This window comes from Corvus hawaiiensis, chromosome 12 (assembly GCF_020740725.1).
Source record: "Corvus hawaiiensis isolate bCorHaw1 chromosome 12, bCorHaw1.pri.cur, whole genome shotgun sequence".
Classification (NCBI taxonomy): domain Eukaryota; kingdom Metazoa; phylum Chordata; class Aves; order Passeriformes; family Corvidae; genus Corvus; species Corvus hawaiiensis.
The window spans coordinates 9,631,025-9,649,381 of NC_063224.1; the positions used below are offsets into that span (position 1 = coordinate 9,631,025).

The 18,357-nt window shown below is 40.7% G+C and overlaps 2 protein-coding genes across 3 annotated transcripts; one reads left to right on the plus strand and one right to left on the minus strand.

Annotated features, from left to right (window-relative positions):
* Window positions 1-533: 533 nt before the first annotated feature.
* Window positions 534-16,470, minus strand: DUS2 (dihydrouridine synthase 2). 2 transcript variants are annotated; one of them, XM_048317010.1, is made up of 16 exons: window positions 16,452-16,470; window positions 15,307-15,446; window positions 14,358-14,403; window positions 13,462-13,553; window positions 12,477-12,520; window positions 11,721-11,781; window positions 10,423-10,470; window positions 9,718-9,783; window positions 8,049-8,119; window positions 7,567-7,653; window positions 7,288-7,456; window positions 6,215-6,336; window positions 3,405-3,548; window positions 2,934-3,021; window positions 2,226-2,299; window positions 534-1,013 (listed from the first exon to the last, which is right to left on the minus strand). In XM_048317010.1, exons 2-16 carry the CDS (start codon window positions 15,427-15,429, stop codon window positions 776-778), a joined length of 1,473 nt encoding a protein of 490 aa, XP_048172967.1. In that variant the 5' UTR covers window positions 15,430-15,446; window positions 16,452-16,470; the 3' UTR covers window positions 534-775. The 2 variants fall into 2 exon arrangements, with proteins under 2 accessions (XP_048172967.1, XP_048172966.1); XM_048317009.1 differs by lacking the exon at window positions 16,452-16,470 and adding an exon at window positions 15,786-15,886.
* DDX28 (DEAD-box helicase 28) lies at window positions 15,475-18,176 on the plus strand. The gene is given in 4 exon segments (XM_048317008.1): window positions 15,475-15,504; window positions 15,507-15,534; window positions 15,537-15,652; window positions 15,654-18,176. Coding segments are annotated over 4 exon segments (2,043 nt in total). The 3' UTR covers window positions 17,523-18,176.
* Window positions 18,177-18,357: the final 181 nt, after the last annotated feature.

Sequence of the window (18,357 nt, forward strand, 5' to 3'; positions counted from 1 at the left end):
TTTGGATGGCCATTATTGCAAGTAATCTACTTGTAGACATTTATGAGTACTTTCAAGTTCAAAAGAAAAAACAGCTCAAAGTGCCTTCATTCAACAAAGCCATTGCTGCCAGGCTTGGCTCCAGTTCCTTACTGGAAAGACACAACTGTAATACGTAAGACCAAGAAAGGATGGTTAATTCTATGTCATATTTCTGAAGGGTAGAATGTAGTAGAAATTATCACAGAAGACTGTTATTTAATGCTTGTCTTACAGTTTTTAAGTCCTTCTCCCTGCAAAAAACTTTTTCTTGATACATAAGAGATGTAAACAAAGCTTGCAAGTCATGCATAAAACTCAGTTGACGCAACCATGTCTACTTTGCTATTAATATTTTCCTACATTGATTTTTCTGATTAACTACACAGTTCCATAGGGAATTCCTCTGCTTATGGATGATATATTAATATATCTCTTACCAGCACACTGTAGACTTCTTAAAAATAAAAAACGAATAATAAAACCAATGACAAAATTGCTTTGAAAATACCTGATATTTTAAAAAAATTTATTATTTGGGATTATCTTCTCCATGTTCTTTAAAATCAAGTTCCTAATTATCATCTGAAAGGCACCATAGGGACAGTGAGTGGTGAACAGTAAACATCTCAGTGGCATTTTTTACAACTGGGAAATTTATCTGTCTCTGAGAAAATCCAAATGAAATGTGAACAGCAAGATATACAAACAGGAGCTCATTTGTAGCTGCATAGGCACGAAACCTCTAACTTCCATGCTATCGTGGCATCTTCGGCACATTCATGTCAGAAGTTTCTTCAATAAAATTGGCTTTTTTATGGGAAGGCTCAGCAAGATCTTCTCCATGGTCTCTGTTAATCAAGCGCTCCTGGTCTTCCCTCTTGCGTTTGTTAATCAGGTGATTTTCTCCCTCACAGAGCTTTCCCTCTGGGACACCCAGTGTTCTCAGACAGACAATAGCTGCAGCCTGTTCTGCCAGTTTCTTGGACTTGTCCCTGAAGAGCAAGCAGACAGAGCACACATAAAAGTGGAAATAGAGGTCTCCACCTGCCAAGAGATAACTTCTTGTCTCTGATGCAACATGAGGAAACAACCAGCATTTGTAGTCATCTCACAGCAGAGGAACAAAACAGGTCAGTTCCAGAAATTATTTCAATCTTGCTAGGTGTCAAGTGTTGATGCATCACTCTTGATGCAATATTCCTAGAAAATCTGTCTCTATCAGGTCTTGTCTCTCAAACACTCTTCATTTCAAAGGTACAAAGTCAATGTGTGCTTGGCCCAAGTGGTCACAATCCTCAGAAAGGTAACTTTTAAAAATCTGATCACTAAACAAAACTGAGTTATGAAGGATCACTTTTCTTGAAAGAGGCTCAGGCTTAAGTATACTCTCTGGCAGGTGTACAAGTTCCTTGATGCTGACAAAAGCAGGAAGTGCTCCATAATAATAAAAATTCTGTCATTTTTGAGAGAGATTGCACATCACACATTTGTGAAAGTCAGTATTTGAAAGCACTTTCTTCTCAAAATTTCATATCATATAACTTCCTAAAGTGTTGAACAGGAAGGCTGCAAAGCAGATGTGTGCACTTGTCCTGCTTAAAATGTTCAATGCTGAGCTCTAGCTTTGCAGTTAAATCAAGATCAACTTAGGTGCAAATGCCTCAAGTCAACTCCGGTATTAATGGATGATTGTATAAAATACCACCGTGAAACTTTAGAGCAGCCCTGGATGTAGCTGCTAATTAACTGTGATCTCTAAGAACTCACTGCACTGTCCTCTGCTTCACTGGATATACACACTTAGTCCTGACTTCTCAGTGGAATGGATCTGCTGTAGTGGCTGAAGACACAACCTCCTCCAACATTCCCCTCTGCCTCCCCTGGCATCTTTCTGAACTCATCACACACAATGGAACTGGGTCACCTATTTGCTCCCCTTCCAATACAACTTGTGGACTAACGCAAAGGGAATTAAAATCTGTAACTGTTTACTTGATTATGCCAGTGCTAACTTCCTCTTGTTACATTCAATTTTCAGAAAATTTTAATCCTTTCTCCCTCCTAGAGGTAGCTTTAGGAGGTAGCTTTTAGCTGACCTTTATCAAAGTCAACTGGAATAAACTGGAGTACCCTTTTAATGCAAATTTTTAAGCAACATTTCAGAAACAAAAATCCAGCTGAAAAAAACATTAAGGATGGCTTACCACAGAGTTGATCGGTATTTTTGCTCAGCTACTGTCACTACTGAACAGAATAATCTATCCAGTGGTCTTTGAACCTGTAGAAAAAAAAGCATTAGAAGGGAAGGGGCTGTCAAAAACCAGTAATTTACAGAAGAAACAACATCATCAACATTCCTTCATAGGTATAAAAACAAGAATAACAAGTAACATAACTTTAAAGTTACTCTAATTCACACCACAAATTTAACTGTACATACTTAACATTAAAAAAATAAGAAATTGTCCAAGCTGCAAATAATTTTGCTTTACAAAAATAACAAATAAACAAATAATGTCCCCATCTAACCAAACAGGTGCTCCTGTCCCATGCAGTTCCTATGTGTTAACAGTGTGCAACAAGAGAGAAAACATTCTGAGACTTAATTCTTTACTTCACAGAAGTAGTAAAACAAAGTAAGTCATGGGCTCCTATATAATGACCAAGAAGTTACAGCAACTTCTTTCACACATGAACCAAAGCAGACTGAAGGTCTGACTTCTAATTTTTTATTTTCTAATAAAATAAGCTGCTATTTTTCATCCCTATATGTATTACCATTTCTGCAGCTGCTTTCTGAAAGAGCTACACCAGACTGGGAAGCATAATTTCTCACTACCTTGAGTCCTAAAATACTTAATTTCATGTAGAAGGCAGAGGAAGAGGTTTGAAAGGGTTTTTCATCAACTCACAGTTTCATAAACAGGCTGAGGATGCTTTTCTTTCCTACACCATTCCAGAAGATACATTTTTGGAGTGATCTGTGGTGGATATTCTCGCCTAGACAGAAAAAATTGTGGTCAACAACTGTGCACAAAGTTCTATTTTCAAACAGACAGTGCTGCTTATTGCATTACTTCTACCAGTTATTTGAGGTTTAATTTTACAGCTCAAATTATAAAAAAAGATGCTTCTTCCTCATTAGATAACTTAAGTAATAGATGTGACAAAACATCTAAAATAAAATCTAAAGCTTTCTATTAATTCTTCCCAAACATTTACATCCTGTAGTAATACAGCTAGAGAAGAGATACTGCTTCATAGGAATTCACTCAGTAAGTGCTGTTTTGCAAATCATTTTCAAAAAATTACTAGAACACTGTCAACCTCACATTTATTATTCAGAGACGCAAGATAGTGAAAAACTTGATTTGCATGCTTACTTGTCAAATCTAACAGCCATTTTTATTACATCTGGATCTTCCATTTGGTCATCTTCATCTTGTGTCTTGCTTTCTAAAGACGTTTTCTTTGCTTCAAAAATAGCTGTTGTTTCTTCATAGAAGTCACCCATTTCAAAGACTTCACTATTCAAACAGAATTCCTTTGTATTAAAGATCGGTTTATAAATTTTTGTATCACATTATGACAGAGAAAGTAAGTAGAGAAATCAGTTGCGTTTATGGTATATGTTAAGAGGACAGAGAATGAACTGGAAGCGTGGCTATATTCTGCACAGTGACATTATATTGTTTCTCTTTCAATTCTAACCAGACATTGTTGAGCTACAAGTAGAAAAAGAACGTTCTGATTTCCAGCACTACATATGCAATTTGTAGCTTGGAAGTCCAGGCAGAATCAGTCAGAAATACAGGTACTGCAATGTTCAAAGTATTAGCTCATTTAATAACTTGCAGCTGGATGAGTCAGCAAACGAACATCTCAGACTGCATCAGTTCCACAAAGGCAATAAGAACCAAAAGTAGGAAATAGATTCTTCTTCTAATTATAGTAATTAAAAATACTATAAGCAATGAACACTATAGCATCCAAACCCCTCAAAATCTCAGATTTTCTGACTTCAGAGTATTATTCACAAGCACAGATAACGAGTTGCTGCAACCAGGATTTTAGTCGAAGGCAAAAACCTCAGATCCTTTTAAATTTCAGATCCATGGCAGGCTGGATCTACTTTGAAGAACTGAGACTATTGGTTTTCTGCAGATGATAATGGCAATTAAACCTGCAGCATAAAATAAACTTTCACTTTCTGTTATGAGGATGCTGGTTGATATGGGGCTGTTCAATGACAAAATGAATTCTGCCCACTAAGCCATCTCCAACACTCCAAGCAAAAAAGCAATGAAGCTGAACAATACTAACTTATGCTTCTAAGGGAAGGCAATTCATTAGGTACTGCTATGTAAATGTTTTGTGGAAAGAGCAGCAGGCCATTCTGCATTCAGCACTGAGGTTGAAGCTCAAATGGCTGTAACCTGTTCTCACCACCAGGAGACAGCAGAATTATGCACCATTTTTATCTGAAGATAAACTGGTGCCTTTTAAAAAACTGAATGTTCCTCAGTTATCTGGACATGAAACAGGTTGTTCAGAACAGGGGTTAAAAGACCAAGTTTGCTGGCAGAAAGCAGTTTCATAAATTTTCAAATGGCACTGTCTGTCCCCCTCTCCTGCACACACATTGCTTTAGCCCATTTTAATGTTGGTATTGCATCACAGGTACAAAAACTGAGAAAATTCGATTTTGGAAGCCCCTAAAGAACTGTCAGGCATAGCACACAAGCCCCAAAGTTTTACACTAGATCTGTATCCAGTGTTTACATGTATGAACTGTGACACCTCTAATTACCTGTGTAAAACTCTTACTTTACAATATTTATTTACATATTATGCTTTACTGTTCATGCAGCAGAAAACACCACCATCCTTTTGGCTAAGACTTAACTGAAGTTGCAAAAGACTGTTTTAGTTTCAATCTATACTATATCTTTTTTCTTAAACTTGAAATCTATAATCAAAATAGATAGTCTGATACTATACTAAAATGTGTTAATTTCTTTAAATTGCCAAAGTGAAAAGTAACTTGCAAAGTTTAAATGTTTTTCATGGATTTCACTGCTCCTTTAAGAATAATGAAGCCTAGCTGCCTTTATATATGCAATACAAATTCCCTTCATTGCACTGTAATGTAAAGTAATGTAATAATCATGGACAGAAGTATTTATAGCAAGCCCAAACTGGTAAAAGGCAATAAACTGGCAAAGGGATTGCAGACATTTCCATTCATTTTGAACATGAACAGAATGCTGATTAGGGTTTGCTAGAAACCATTAAATTATTTTGCAAAGTATTTCACACTTTCAACATTTCTATCCATTTTTATACATATTAGATATCAAACAGTTTCAGACTTTTTATAAAAACAAGGAGACTCTTCCCCTCCCTTCCACCAGGAGAACAATTATAACACACAACATGGATATGACACATACAAGCTCAGAACTTTATTTTGTTCAGTTTGGGATGGGTCCAAACCTGAATTCCCCTAATTCTGTGCAAACTCTTTAATCACCTGCCTATTTTATGGTTTCTCTTAAATTTTTCCTTCTTCCATTTCTGTCTCTCCCACTGAGAAATTTCATCCAGTCTGTTTCAGATGTGTGGGATGACAAGATTTTTTAAAACTACTATATTTCCTTAGAAGATTGCCGTCATTAGGATATTTCAGGTATGAAAAGCAGAACAAAAAAATACATTTAAGTACCATGCAACCACACAACCCTGATACATGGTTTTGAGTTTGTAAGTGTTCATTTTAAAACAAATATGTTGCAAATATTCCAGTAACATTAAAAACCCCACATGCAAGATGCAAGAGAGAGAGGTAAATCAAATAAATATCCTTGGAAGAAGACGAGTTCCATAAAATTTCAGACAAGCTGAAGTTTTTCTTAATCACTTCATGCAAACAAATGCCTGTCACTCAGTGAAGCACCACTCAAATTAGTGTGCTGAATATAGAGAGTGTTAGGGTTCAAGATTTATCATCTGAGCGTGAAGGAAACCTGGAAAAGGTTACTATGTTATTTCACATCTCCTTATCTGGATTTTTTTGGGGTTGTTTCTGGGGTTTTTGCAACTTGTGATGTTGTGAAATGCCAGGCAGTGCTAGACAGAGAAGTGGTGTGCCAGCTTGGCAGAGTACAATACCTTTTCTGAAGTCCATGCTTACCAGAGCTCCTGTGTGGACTGTGCAGCATGCAGCTTCTTACCCTGAGTAGTTTCCAGCTGTTCTCTTAACATCTGACACAGACAGTATTTAGTGTTGGTGTAGTGATTATCATATCTCACTGCCTGATGGAAAGAGACAATTTAAAAACACACCAAACAAATATATCTTACATACTGTGTATGGTCTCTTGATGACTTTCAAAATCATTTTTGAAAGGCAAACCACAGTGGTTTCCTCAATAACATATTCAACACTACCCATGAATGTGACTATTAATCTGATTATTTTGGCATGACTTCATGAAATAAAGTTCAACTGACTCATACTTCTGAAGAAAGAGTTGACCAGTTTACATCACTGACTAGCAATGCACTGGTATTTTAGTAAGTAACTGGCTAATAGCAAGCTCAAATTAAAACAAAAAAATTTTGAATTGATGACATGATCAAAGTTACAGATTTCTGACTAATTTCCTATTACGTCATTAAAATGTTCTCTTTTGAATAATGGATAAAACTTTGTATGTTAGATGACTTGGCTAATGGAGCTACAGGACTACAGTACTGCATTACTTTATTGGCAAATCATTCCCTTTGCTTCCCTGCTGTGAATACTTCTTGACATTATTTGTGAAAAGTAATTAATGGCTAAAAATGAATCTAGGAGCAACAGAGAATTTAATATTCTCTCACTTTTCTGTTCAATATTGTATATTCAATACTGTATACTGTACATAATATTCTGTTCAATTTGTACAACTGTGACTTCAAAAGAGTTGGACTACATATTTTTAAATTTCTTGACATTTTTAGATAGCCTTGTAAGCCTCATAAATGTTCCCAAGAAACTAGGCCTAAAAAGCATGTCTTCTGAATTCTGATTTCTGAGTATTTTTTTTCTGAACAAAATCAAACAGAGGAAGCGGTGGTTGATTGCAAGACTCATGTCACTGTCACTATGTTAAAATATCCCCAGAACCAAGCCTTTGAAATGGAGTTAAGATGCTTCAGTAAAATTTGGATTAACAACTTTAAATCATGTTAATTACAAGTAAGATCTTAAATAAACCATACATATTTGATGTAATCTTGCATGACATCCTTCAAGGGGCAAAACCCCTCTTTTCTGAAGATAGAGGGGTTCCACATGGCAGCACGAGCAATCATGACTGATGAGGCAGCTGTTGCTTTCTGGAAGGTCTCAATGTCTGCATATTCTTTGATGAAGTCATGAGATCCTCCACTAAAAATTAACAACACAAATGTAACTAATTGTGGTTCTTCTTCCTGCACTTGCAAATCTTAAGTTAGGTACAGGCATCTGATCATAATGAGCTAATTAGTCCAACTTACTTTGCTATTACTGGAATGGAGACTGCTTCAGATATGGCCTTGATCACATCACAGTGGACAGGGTGCTGAGGCCTCTCCTCCTTCTTCCTTTCCAACAAACAAGAAAAAAAGAAAAAAAAAGACAAGACCAAAGATTTCCTGTGGAATTTATAGGTCTCTAAATCACAGCAGACATGACAGAAGGATTATTGGGATATACTTGCTTCAGCTTATTTATTTTATATATTTAATTTTTCAGGTATAAAGTATGCAAGATAATTTTAGTTCTACTTGGTCTTTGAGAACAAATATTTAGGAAAAGAGCAGCAAGCAGTTCCATTCCCTAAATACTGGCTTGATTTTCTAGAACAGCAATTCAGTTAACAGTTGACATCAGAACCACATATGACATTTAGAGTATAGAGTATACTGATATCAGTCATATACTGTGCTCCATTCATCAACAGACTAAAAAAAATCTTTCTTGCCTAAAATCAATTTACCTTCCATGGACTGCAATGGCAGCAATGCCAGTTTTTTCTATTCTCTTCACCAGATTCACAGTATCCTCAACCTGAGGGATAAGACAGACTGACATGATTTTAATTCAAAGCAAAACTATCATGTGACCATGTGATTCATGTGTTTCATCAATAAAGCCCAACACATATAATCATTTAATATATATTTCAATTAAAGAACTACATGCTATGGCAAAAATAAAGATCCATTTTCAATGCTTCCTTGAAACTATAGTCTACAAACTTTCTCAAAACAGGTAACATAATACTCTGGAGCAGGAGAATATTTTCCAACAGGTTTTCAGACTGTCAATTGAAAATTGAACACTTGATTAGCAACTCCTCTCTAATGACTACTCTGTAAATTGTAATTAAAATGCTTTCCAGTAAGAGGATGCCTTCTGAAATCAACATAACATGCAATCACACAACTATAAATATACCTCTCAGATGTGTCTTGAAAATGTTAACCAGCATCTAAAAAATTCTAAGGACATTCATACATGCCCAGTGAATCAAAAGGCCCAGTATATCTTCAAAGAGGTGAGATGCTCTTAAAAGGCAGAAACAAAATTGACACACTGCAGCATTAGCCTGTCTCATGCAGCTTTAGGGAAAGGGAGAATGAAAAAAAGGGAAGGTGAATTTTTCTTTCAAAAGCTGGAGGAATATCTGTGGCTCATCCCAAACATACTAGATTCAGTCTGAAAACTGCAACATGTCCCAGCTGGCAGGGACGCAGAAACAGAAGCTCACCTGCTGTTCTGATGGATTACATTATGCAAAACCAGCTTGAAACAAAAAGGAAGAGGCTCTAGGATTGCTGTAGAAAATAAAAAGGAAAGGTACCAGTTCTCTGATTTAATACTCCAGAACGAAAATGATCTTAGACTGGGTTACTGATTCTTTTCACACAAGCTTCATTTGTTTATCCCAACACATAAATGACTTTTGAACAAAGCTGGCTCAGGAACAGCTCATCCATCTACTAAAATACCTCCTTAGGTCATATGCAATCACAGTATCTAGGCAGGTAATTAAATACCCAATTGCAAAATAATCAGTCTTTAAAAGAGAAGGCCCATCATCTCTTGGAAGTATAAGAATATGTAGAGAATTAATCTGCAAAAAGAAAAGCAGTAAGGAAGCTACATCAGCTGTAAAAAAAGTCTGGAAAAAGATCCTGAAAAAGACAGACCCTGTAACTTCACTGGCTATTCTAAATGCGAAAACAGGAAAACAGTTTGGAAGAAAAATCAGTCTGAAAGAAAAGAAAACAATCATCTATTGGCAACCCCATGTGAAAAACAGGAATTAACAGCATCTACTGACTGCTCAAGGGGTGGTGTCCTACACCTTTTTGTACCTCTATGACATAAAAATGGCTTAGTTGAGAAATTTAGAGGATAAAAGCCTCTGTACCCTTGCATATCATGGAATCTGCCAAGCCCACAACCACAGCCTCTGTGCACCTGCAGGTCAGATAACCCTTTAGGCCGGGACAGCATCCCAAACAGAAATTGTAGATCCAAGTGCTATTTCACAGCAAGAGGCCTACAATGGCACCATACCAGAAGACCACATATTCTAACTGACAGTAAATCAGAGAAATAACAGCTGAACAATTCAGCACAATGATTTACGTTCTTACTGAGGGCAAAATGCGGATTTTGCAGGTAACTGGTTTACAAATTCCTTTAACAAGGGTGGTCAATATCTGGAAAAAGAAAAAAAGACAAAAACCTGATCACAACAGTGACATTACTAAAACTCTCCTCCTTCCTCTCTTGAAGATAAATTAATAAATCAATAAAATTATTATATTTTATTAATAAATTAATACAGAATAATGTAACACTATTTACTATTCCTCTATAAAGAGTCTTACACGCTAGACAGACACATGCAATCTGCAACTGAATATACAATTTTATCCAGTAGATACACAAACCTGTCTCTAGTCTAAGACATTTTTACTTCCACTTCTTTGTTGCTTTCAACTGGATTTTTTAGAGAGCAATTAACTGCTGCTGGAGTTTCAACACTGCTTTTAATATGAGTAGACCAGTGAACTCTGATAATTTCAAATTACATGTATAGACACATAAAACTTGCAAATACAGCACCACACTGAAAGTTTTAAAACTGAAAAGAAGGCAGTAATTTTACAGTCCACAGAATGGCAAGGAGAACAAAATCAGGAATATTTATTTATAACCTTGATTCCAGTGTCCTAAACTGAGTATTCCACTCTAGCTATTACAAATTTGTCATCTATACAACTCGTTCCTGCTGCCAGTAGAGCGCAATGCACAATTCTTTCCAATGCAACTCAAACCCACCAGGTGATACTTACAGACTCTATTTTGTCAGGATCAGACAGCAGCGCTGCTCCCATACCTCCCTGGGAAAATAGACAGAAGCTTTTATGCACTAGGCAAACATATTTTTCAACTCAACCATTTTGCCTAAAAGCAGACCACAACAAAAGCATAATGTTATATTAAGGAAAAAATGGCAAAATTTAAAATACAGGAGCATTAGTGAACACTTCGGTGCTACATTCCCTAGACCTGTACAAGAATAATTAAGCAGTAATTCAGAGCATCAGTTTGCTCTCATTACTTTATGGAGCAGACAGGGTTTCAAAAAGCTATTTTTAGCAAATACAATCATGCAGTTTCCCCTCATTAAGTGACAGCTCAACAGATTTATTGTTTTAACATTACACACTACATTTGAGGTTTTTATGTCAGTAGTTTCTGTCCATACACTACATAAAAAAAAAAGACTAAGACAAATTAAGTGCCTGTAATGAACAGAAATAATGAACATTTAACATAATTATGAACAATTTAGTATTTTGGCTACTCTTCCCGTACTATTTCATCTGCAGAGGCCAACAACTTTTTTGTACAAACTTTTTTGACCCAGAACTATTGTGGGAGAATAACCATTTACCAGCAGTTGAACATTTGATCTTTCACCCTAGTATAAGATGGATATTTTGATGTTTTGTTCTTAATTATGGTTCTGTGGAGCATTTGACATCAGAACAGAGCACCATAGTCTGATTTATTGATCCTTTATCTCTACACCAAGTGGCTTAACAGTCCTAACAACCAGTTTGAATGCTCTGTTTTAGCCACAGATACAGGACTAATTTAGAGCTGCATGTGCTTTACTACAAAAAAAAATTAAAATCAGGTATTAATTGATCCATTGTCCTCCCATTTAAAACTGACAAATAATTGAATTCAGCATTACTAAGTTGTGACTGTTTTTTGCCATCTATTTGCTCAGATGACAAATTGTGATTTCAATTCTTATTAAGGCTAGGCAGAACTTATTTTACTCACCCAACAAATTATTGACCTCAGAAAAACATTAAAAACCCTAAAAAAATACTTCATTTTACCTAGCCTTTAAGAATTTAATTATCTAACAGCCTATGTTATTTTACTGTATTAGGGCTGTGACACTTTCTAGAGTGTTCTGCTTATTACAAAAAATTAAGTTCAATTTTTCTCTGGATCAAAATTTTACTGCTTCAATTTGAAAACCATTCAGTGTATTGAATGGAGTGTGAGTATTCCACACTCCATACCTTCAAGACAGAAAAGGCTCATTTAAGAGTAATCAAAATCCACTTGCCTTAGTAGAATATTCTTTTGGGCATCCCATGTTGATATCAATACCAGCCACATCACTCTCTCTGAAAGAGAAGGAAAAAATGAAACTATTTTTTAGCCTATTAGAACAAGAATCAAGAACCAGATATCCTTCCAGGTAATTTGTTCCATCATCTTTAAGGCTTAAATGAGAGCTTAAGGTAAAGTTTATTTGAACTTCAGAATTTTTAGCTTCTCACTTATTTAAGTTAAATATATAAATCTTAATGGTGGTCTGAAGAGCACTCTGTCCACAGGTTTCAATAACCAGTGCTGTGCAGAAGCTGCAAATACTCATCTTAAATACCTTATATATACTTAATCATATATAAAGCACATCCACCACTAAATTCACCACAATCACTACAGCAAGTCCTATTGAAATTTCCATCTATTTAAATGGAGCCTTTAAATCACCTTTTTGAGAGCCACTTTTCATTTCTGCACAATGCATTATTGGAGTCTTTAAACCACAAACAGTAACAAACATTTTCAGTTGTATTGGTCTTGCAGCTGTGCAATACCCAGGAAAATTCATACTGGAGAGATCAAGGACACACTTGCACTAGCAAAAAGCCATCAATCCCAGAACAGAATTTATGCAGCTGAATTTTCCTGGTTCTATCAAGAGCTACCTTGATCCCCTTAATCATAAAAAACTGTCTTCTACAATAATTCCTCTGTACAAAAAACCCCAGACAAATCCATGGTGGGATGGGGGTGAGAGCAGATGACTTACACAAGCTTAGCTACTGCCAGGGCTCTTTCAGCATCTGCTGAACCCTGTTGGTAAAAGAAGAGGATTTATAATTACAAAATATCATTGAATTAATAAAAAGAAAGGTGCTTACTTGCACATGTGTACAACTGTATTTGTTCTGAACATTTAGTACAGACAGGGACCCACTCAGGGACACACTGGATACTTAACACATTCACCTAAAGCATGTATTGGAGTCAGACACTGGATGATAAAAGCTGTCACAAAAAAGGATCCACAGAGGTCTGTCTGCCCTCTTTACCTACAGCAATATCAAATGTGCTTAGCCCCTCAGCAACAGATACTTTAATGTTCTTAAGAAGCTCCACTAATAACAATTTTACAGCCTCTACAAGCAACCTATTTCAGGGCTACATTACCACCAAAAAAGGTCTTCTCAATATCTAATGCAGTCCATTCATGCTTCTCCCTTCCTCCAAGCCCATTGTCTCTTGCCCTACACGGAGTGGTCTCTAAGAGCAAATTACTGTCTTTTTCTCTTCAGCAGAGAGGGAATCTTTAATCCATTTGTGCAATGCTAAGGCACACATTAATCCTCTCTTATCTATACTAAACAATGCCATTTCTTTCAGTCTTTCCAGTGAGACTGTTTACAGGACAGTGCAAAACTTCAACATGTGATCAGACATCACCACAATTTATTTCTGGCATCCACAAGTTCGGAAATATATCTGAGATACCTATTAAAAAGCAAGCTGTTGTCAGAGAGCACAGAGTTCATGTTAATCACCTCTTCTGAAAACACATGTAGGAGAGCTTACAATAGCATCTTGATTTGTACCAATAGCTTAGAAATTCTGCAGCACATTTCATGTGAAGCTTTACCTGCCCCTGAAACACCAAGAAATTGACAGTCTGGAATACAGAGAGCTGCTTTAGACTGACATCAACATGTCACCAGCATACCACATCTGTGTTGTTAGAAGAGTACTTTGTTTCTTACCATTTGGAAGATTACATGTTGCCTCTCCCTTTCACAAGTTCTGAAAACAACTCTTTCATTAGGTGCAACGAAGTCCACTGTTTCAAGTACTTCTGTATCAAATGAGAAACAGATAAAACTGATGAAAATTCTATAGAGATGTAAAAATTTTAAAAGCCATATGACTATGTAATTTATATATAAATGAAATGCTATTGAAGTCTTCCATGAACAGCAGAGCTAATGGCACCCTACCTGTCCCTGCAGTACATTTCTGACATACTGCCGTTTCCCTTCCACAGTGCTCCCTAATGACCCTGCAGCCTTTTCCTTGGACATCGCCACCAAGACAAGCCCAGTGATGACTCACCAGAATGAACGGTACTATTTTTGGGAAGGGGCAGGAGGAGAGAGGAGATTTGTAGTGAACTTCTGTTTCCCAGTAGGGACACTACAAACGTCACTCAGACAGGGCCAGGTCTCAAAGACATCTTTTTAAGAACTTGCAGGGACAATCATGTTATTCCAAGTCCAGCCCATGGACTTCAAGTTAGTAAATGAACGACAAACAGTGAGATTTTGCATGTGTTGCTTCCTTATTGCAGTAGACTAAAAGGTGTGTATACTATCATGTCACAAACAGCTAACATTTAAAAAGACTCATGATTGGAAACTATTTCTCTGAAGCATTTTTGTAGCAATTATAGTGATGTATCAATTATAGTGTAGTACATATAATCTCACTAAATTGTGTCTAGGGACTTACAGTAAGCTTTTGAAGTGCTCCCTTAGACCTGTCTGCTGCACTATAGTTTCAAACTTTCAGTTTGTTTGGATTGCAGTAGAGACAATTACTTTTTTTCTTAACTAGAAAAGAGACTGCTTACAGGTATTATCAAAAGAAATGCCATACTTACCATTTATAACCCTCTTACACTGCAGCATCTTTATGTCAATCAGCTCCTGAGTAGAAAGGATAAAAAAATCTCAGTGAGTTGAATTGTTTCAGCCAGTCAGCTCTAAACAGTTGCCCATTTTATTAAATAATTATCTAGAGAGACCAATTTCTCTGAGCAACCTGTTCCAGTACCTCAGCACCCTCTGGTTAAAGAACTACTTAATAACACCTAATCTAAAGCTCTCCTCTCTTTAGTTTAAAACCGTTTCCCCTTGTCCTATCACTATCTGTCCTTGCAAAAAGTTCCTCTCCCTCGCTTTTTAAAAGCCCCCTTTAAGTACTGGAAGGGCTCAACAAGGTCTCCTCAGAGCCTTCTCTTCTCTGGAGAACAATCACAACTCTCTCAGCCTGTGGTTGTAGGAGAGGAGCTCCAGCACTCTGATCATCACTGTGGCTCCTCTGGATCCACTCTAACAGGTCCACATATTTCTTGTGCTGAGGACCCCAGACCTCAATTTCAGTCAGCTTTAAAAAAAGTGGTTAAGAAACAAGGACAGCAGTGCTGTGAGTAAAAATATATATGGAGGCACAGGAGAACTAACCAGATGAGACATGAGGTCAGTCCACAAAGTTCCTTCAAAGTTCTGACTGTACTAAAAAAAAAAAAAAAACAAAAGAAAAATACTAACCCCCCCACCCCAAATGCAAAGAAAAGTACAACTTGAAGAAATTGTTATGGTGTTTTGTTTAAACTACTTGAAGTTGCTGAACAGCCTTAAAATATGGATTTGCCGTAACTTGAGAACTGCTTGGAGAAATGCCCTAAGACATAGAGATTCTTCTTTCCTCATTTTTAATGGAAAATTATGTGTAAAAAGAACAAGTCATACAGTGAAAAAATTCCATTTGCACTTTTCTTAATAATAATGCTATCAGATAAAGCCACCTCATCTGCTCATCCTCCATACCTCACAGTACACGATATCGGCACCATAGTCCAGAGCAAGCAGACGCATTGGTAGTGTTCCCACTCGCACCATTGGAGCCAGGATCTTCTTTCCTCTAAAACACAGCGGTGTGTTCACCGTCATTCCTGTTGCTGTACCACCTGAAAGAGAAACCCCGGGAGGACTGCCATGGAGTGTCATTTCCTACCGGAAAACACAGATGTGTCCTTTGCCGGAAAGGGGCAGTGGGTGCCCGCCAGGTGTGACAGGGCTCGCCCGGCAGCGGGGGTCGGGCTCGCCCAGCCGTGAGGGAGCCGAGCGGCGCCGGGGTATCTCCGCGGGGTATCACACCGGCTCCTTCCCCGCGGGAGGGGTCCCGGGCCGTCCCTGCCAGAGCCCCTCAGGCCCGCGTCTCCTCCCGCGATCGCGGCGCGGGGACAACTCCCAGCCGGCAGCGGAAAAAGGCGAAAGAAGAGACCGGCACCGCCCGCGGCACTCACCGTCCTCGCGCGGCTCCGCAGCGGCTCCGCGAGGCGGGGAGAACCGGGGCCAGCGCCTCTTTCAGGCGTCATCGGGCAGCGCCGCCGCCCCACGTGAGAGCCGCGATGGCGTTGGGCCGCGCCGGGCCGGCGCTCGCCCTCCCGCTGCTGCTGCCGCGGCGGCCGGCGGGCAGCGGGACAGCGGCGGCGGGGAGCCCGCAGCCCCTCGGGGCCGTGGTGCGCATCCCTTGGGCCCTGCGGCTGCGCCTGCAGCGGGGCGTGCAGCGCCGGCGGCGCGGGCAGGGGGAGGCGGCGGCGCCGCGTCCTGGGAAGCTGCTGCTGCGGAGCCGACGGCCGGAGTTGAGCCAGCCCCGCTGGCAGACGGTGGGGCGCTGGGAGCAGCCGCCGCTGGTGTCGGCGGGCTGGAAGCACCGGAAGGCGTACGGGGATTACTTCCAGCTGGAGCCCTCGCAGGAGGCGGCTCCTGCCCTGCAGGCGCCGCCGGCTGAGGCGGGACAGGGCCCGACCTTCGCCGAGCTGGGGCTGCAGCCGGCGCTGCTGGCCGGCCTGGAGCGGCTCTCCATCGGCCGGCCCACGGCCGTGCAGCGCCTCGCCATCCCCGCGCTGCGCCGCGGCCGCAGCGCCCTGTGCGCCGCCGAGACGGGCAGCGGGAAGACGCTGGCGTACCTGCTGCCGCTGCTGGAGCGCCTGCTCGGCCGCCCCGAGGCAGCGGCGGAGGCGGCGGGGCCGGCGGCGCCCCGCGGGCTGGTGGTGCTGCCGTCGCGGGAGCTGGCGGCCCAGGTGGGCGCGGTGGCGGCGGCGCTGTGCGCGCCCGCGGGGCTGGCGGTGCGCGGCCTCACGGGCGGCGGGGCCGCGGGCGGGCTGCGGAGGCAGCTGCGGGCGCCGCCGCCGGGCCCCGCCGTACTGCTGGGCACCCCCGGCGCGCTGCGGGAGGCGCTGCGGCGGCGCTTCCTGGCCCTGGAGAGGCTGCGCTGGATGGTGCTGGACGAGGCGGACTCGCTGATGGACGAGTCCTTCACGGAGCTGCTGGAAGAGATCCTGGCACACGCGCCCCTTGCCGCCGGCGCTCCCGGGCCAGCCGGTCCCGACGAGGAGAGGACGCAGGTGGTGGTGGTCGGAGCCACGTTCCCCGTGGGGCTCAGCGAGACGCTGGCGAAGTTCACTGACGTGGGCCGGTTTGTCACCCTCGGCACCCAGAGCCTGCACTGCCTGCCGCCTCACGTCCAGCAGAAGTTTGTCCGCCTCAAAGGCCAGGACAAGCTGCCCGAACTGCTGCAGCTGCTCAAGGAGCGCCCATCATCTGGCGGGGCTGTTCTCATCTTCTGCAACAGTGCCAGTACTGTCAACTGGCTGGGCTATATCATGGACGACCACAAAATCAAGCACCTGAGGCTGCAGGGACAGATGTCGGCAGCTGCTAGAGCTGGCATCTTTGCCTCTTTCCAGAAGGATGATGTGTCTGTCCTTGTCTGCACTGACCTTGCCTCACGGGGGCTGGACACCAGCAATGTGCAGCTAGTGGTCAACTATGACTTCCCAGACACCCTGCAGGACTACCTGCACCGTGCAGGGAGAGTTGGCCGGGTTGGGAGCAAGGCACGTGGAGCTGTGGTTAGTTTTGTCACCCATCGGTGGGATGTGGACCTGGTACGGAAAATAGAGACTGCAGCCCGGAAAAGGACAGGTCTCCCAGGAATGGACTCCTCTATTAATAAGCCTTCACCTAAAGGAGGTTGATTCAGGTCGCCAGGCATTCCCTGGTAGGGGCTTACCTTGAGGTCATTAAAGCAGAGCAAATGAGCTGCTGTGTGTAAGGTAGACTGAAAGAGAGTTGAGTTTCAGAACCAGGTGATCAGGTTAACTTTGTGTACTGTTCTGGAAGCTGCAGTATTCATTCCCACAGCCATCACAACATGTGGCTTTCCCAAAGGAAACTAGTAAGTGAGTAACAGACTGCATTTGGAGAATATTGAAGAACTACTTCATCAGTTGATTTGGATTACTTATTTTGAGACTTATAACTTAAATTCAAATCAAAATGAAGGTATGTCTGTATGAAACACAGCTCTGTTGCATTTCACTGCTGCCCACCATCAGCTAACATTCATTATTAAAACTTAAAAATTGCTACTGTGGCAGGAAAAAAAGCCTGACCAGTTACAGACACACGTAGAGAGACTAAAGGACGAAGGATACTTGATTTTCTTGTGATGTAGCTGTTCACTTGGAGAATTCTAGACCAGATACCTGTAAAGTTCAGTGGGAACGAGAAGGCACAATAATGCTTGAGGCTCTTTCAAGGCCTTAATTTGTTATTTTATGGTTACCTTTCACTGAGAAATGGGATCTTGCTCCTTCATTCTATATTAAATAAAATTTTAAAAGCCTAAAGTGTTTCCTGCACATTTTTTTCTGCATACTGTAGTGACATGTCCAGTTTCTGAACTGATTGTAAAAAACCCAGAAAAACCCAATACACTGAAAGATGTCTTCTGTTAAGTGAAAGAAGTGTGTTGACTCACAGCTTCTAATGACTCTCATGTAACAGAGTGAGTGCAGGATTTCTTTTGAA